General features: G+C 46.8%; 1 protein-coding gene across 1 annotated transcript; it reads right to left on the bottom strand.

Annotated features, from left to right (window-relative positions):
- Positions 1 to 349: 349 nt before the first annotated feature.
- LOC6737651 lies at positions 350 to 3,089 on the bottom strand. The gene is made up of 3 exons (XM_002084447.4): positions 2,631 to 3,089; positions 1,352 to 1,993; positions 350 to 1,141 (listed from the first exon to the last, which is right to left on the bottom strand). Exons 1-3 carry the CDS (start codon positions 2,791 to 2,793, stop codon positions 657 to 659), a joined length of 1,290 nt encoding a protein of 429 aa, XP_002084483.2. The 5' UTR covers positions 2,794 to 3,089; the 3' UTR covers positions 350 to 656.
- Between the last annotated feature and the right edge of the window lie 267 nt (positions 3,090 to 3,356).

Here is a 3,356-nt window from a genome sequence, read left to right on the forward strand (position 1 = left end):
TTGCACACACTGTGAGAATTAGCATAATTTAGTTTTCGCGCTCGGGGCGTTCTCGAATCTCAATCCGTCGCATCGCATCACGATTATCGCCATTGATTGAGTGCAAAGCACTTCAGCTGGAATAAATCTCCTTTCATTCGGAAATTACAATCGCATTTTCCTCGAAATTGATATTGATGAAATGTATACCACTCGGTTATATAACGTGAGTTGTATCCATTTCATTGAATGTGCCCTAATTTAATATCAATTCATTAATCCTTAAGAAATACATGGAAGTTTCCAGACCATACAAATTGAGATATATATCCTATGTATAATTATTTTCTCCCAAAACATAAAAATTGAATATTATCTTAGTGATGTATTTATTTGCGGAGTAGTAGAAAATGGAATTAGAAAACGGTTTTTCAAGAGATGTGTGTTTTACATCAGACGATTATTTTAGGGTCTTCAAATTGCACCTGAGAAGAAACCTACAGGTAACGAATCAAATCATAAAAAATAAACAAGGAAAATCTTGTTAATTTTTTTCAATTATATTGAAATATTCGACCTAGTAAGTTAATATTAATTAGTGCCCAAAGAAAAAACTAAGTTGTGCAGGCTTTTTCTCAGGTGTGTCTAGGGCTTAACTGTCCCTATTTGCTCAGTCTTCAATTGGCAGCTGGCTCTCCGGCACCATGGACATGGAGAATCATCTCAAAGGGATCCCACTCGAGATCGGACTCGTGCTTGACCCGCCGGCGAATGGGCTGCGTATGCTGCGCATGGTGCATGGCCAGCGGCGGATGGTGTCCCTCCTGCTGGTGGTGCTGCACCAAGCCGATGGGCATGTCCTGGGCGTGCTCCACCAATCCTGCTGGCGGCTGTGGTGGACGGTAGTGGTGCAAGTGCTGCGACGGATGGTGCTGCGGCTGCTGGTGGTGGTGCTGCTGCTCGCTAACGATCTCCTGGATCTGTTCGCGTGTCTGCTCCCTCTCATCGACCTTCTTCAGCAGAATCTCGCGCATGAAGGACATTCGATCGAAGTGCTCCCACGTGGAGCGGAAGGACTGGTGGGAGTATTGGGCATGGCGCTCCTTCTGCAGTTCATCTACGTAGCGCTGCTTGATGATTGACCAGCGCGTTTGCATAAGAGCTGGAAGGTATTAGATGTTTTGGGAAAGTAGGGAAACATTTTAGAATACCCATTCATTTAAGCTTTAACCTTTAACCTTAACCTTTAACCTTATTTTAATACCAATTCGACAGGACCTTAGTAACATCCATTTAACATGGTATTAAATGAGCTTGGTACATGCTATATATATTTCAATGGAATATCTTTTGATATTTTCAGATAACTTACTCGGTGTTAGACCCATCTCCATGGCCGCTTCCTTCCAAACCGCTGAGGTTCTGCTCTGTCCCTGTCCTTTCTCACTCCGCTGGCGTCCAGCCCAGAGCGATGGACGCGTCTTTATGGCATCGATGATACGTCCGCGCATGCTATTGTGCAACGAACTGGGGCGGCCCAACTTTCGCGGCGGCGTGGCCACCGCCTCTGAGGCCACAGTGGCCGGTGGAGGCACCAGGCCCGTGAAAGCGGTATATGTCATCCCATGACCTTGACCATGGGGCGGCTGAGCGATTAGATGCGGCAGTGGAGGGGCGGTGGGTGTGGTTGCGGTCTGCAGCCAGCTGAAGCTACCACTGGGTCGTCCGCGACCATGGGTGGCGGTGGGTAATGGCGGAGGCGCCACTGGGGCAGCAGGTTCCTCCCCCACACTTGCTGCTTCAGTGGCTGTGGATGGGGCATCGGAGGAGGTGCCTCCGCCACTGCAGCCGCTCGACTGAGCGCCCACGATCTTAGCCACCGTAATGTTATACATGAAGGACATGGGCTCAAAGTGCTCCCACTTGGTGTTGAAGCGATCCTTGTGGAGGATCTGGCGGTGGACCAAGTTGTGATAGTGGTACTTCATCTGGCTCCAGATAGATTGCAGCTTAACTGAAAATTATAAATAAATATGGTAAAAATTTTCGTTTTTTAAGTATTTATATGTTCTAAACTTCGTATAAATAGGTACTTTTTACTTCACTGCGTCTATTTCTTCAATTCATTAATATTGTAATATCTTGTAGCACGGTGCAGATAACTAAGCTTACATTAAGCCACCCCATTGCATTCATCAAAGTACATTCCACCCGTCAATTATTTCTACTGCGAGTGCTTCAATTTGCATTATATAGTGGCGTAGGCTCCTCTATTATTCCAAACGGACAGAAACCTTTACTTTCTATCCAAAATGCCCTTTGTCTATTTTTAGCCAAGTGCAGTGACGTCATTCAAGAAAATAATAAAAATTAAATAACCCTTCAAGAACATTGATTCAACGTGGATTTTTTTTATCGAGCAGTTCTTGAACCTTTAACATAGTTTTTTTTAGCCCCCTTTAAGAAACACATGCCGACGCCACTGAATGCACTTCGAAAGAGCTGGCGAAAGGAGAGTGCGAAAGGCAGCAACAAATGGGCACCGCTAGCTAGCTGGCGAATGGAGCAGTGGCGTAGAGTGTGAGGGGGGCTTATGGCGGAAAGGGGAATGGGTACAGGTACAGGGACTGGTACATTCTTGGTGGGCTCACCTGTCGGCACATGACCGCCGAACTGCTCGGCGATCTCTGTCCACATGGGCGATGTGACGCTGCGGCACATGTGCAGCTTGTTGTTGGAGTCCCAGATCTCCGGATATTTCTTGATCGCCTTCAAGAGCTGGGCCCGATTCACGAACGGATCTTCCTTGGGCATGGCCACACCGAAACTGGTCACACTGGCACTGAATGATACCGTACCGCGGCAATGATTCCAAAGGCGATGTGAAACTGCGCCGGCGGAGCACAACTGCGTCCTTTGACATCAATTATCGGCGAATAACTGAAAGTAGAGTTTGCAAAAATATGCGAATTGAAAATGAAAAGGCACAGCGATTGAGGAAAATAGAGAAAACGATGACGGCGACGGCGACGCCAGCTTTTCGTTGTTGTTGCCCCGATGCCGAAGAGATTGGAAAGGCAGCGAAAGCGTACACGAGATGAGATACACAAAATGCAGGCGAGAAGAGAGAACAGGGAGAATGTGCAAAAAAAAAAAGACAGAAAAAGGAAAGAAGAGTCAGCAGCGACGACGTCAGTTTTACATACAAAAGTCTCCGCGTGTAGGTGCTTGTATCTGTGTGAGTGAGTAAGTGTGTAAGATGGCAGGGCGAAAAAGCAAAACAGACACAAGCAACAAGACCAAAGAGGAGACAGACAAAAAGCAACAACATAGCGCAGCAGCGGCAGAAGCAGCGAAGCTCAGAGCTGCAAAAACCG

Source organism: Drosophila simulans, chromosome 3L (genome assembly GCF_016746395.2).
Source record: "Drosophila simulans strain w501 chromosome 3L, Prin_Dsim_3.1, whole genome shotgun sequence".
Classification (NCBI taxonomy): domain Eukaryota; kingdom Metazoa; phylum Arthropoda; class Insecta; order Diptera; family Drosophilidae; genus Drosophila; species Drosophila simulans.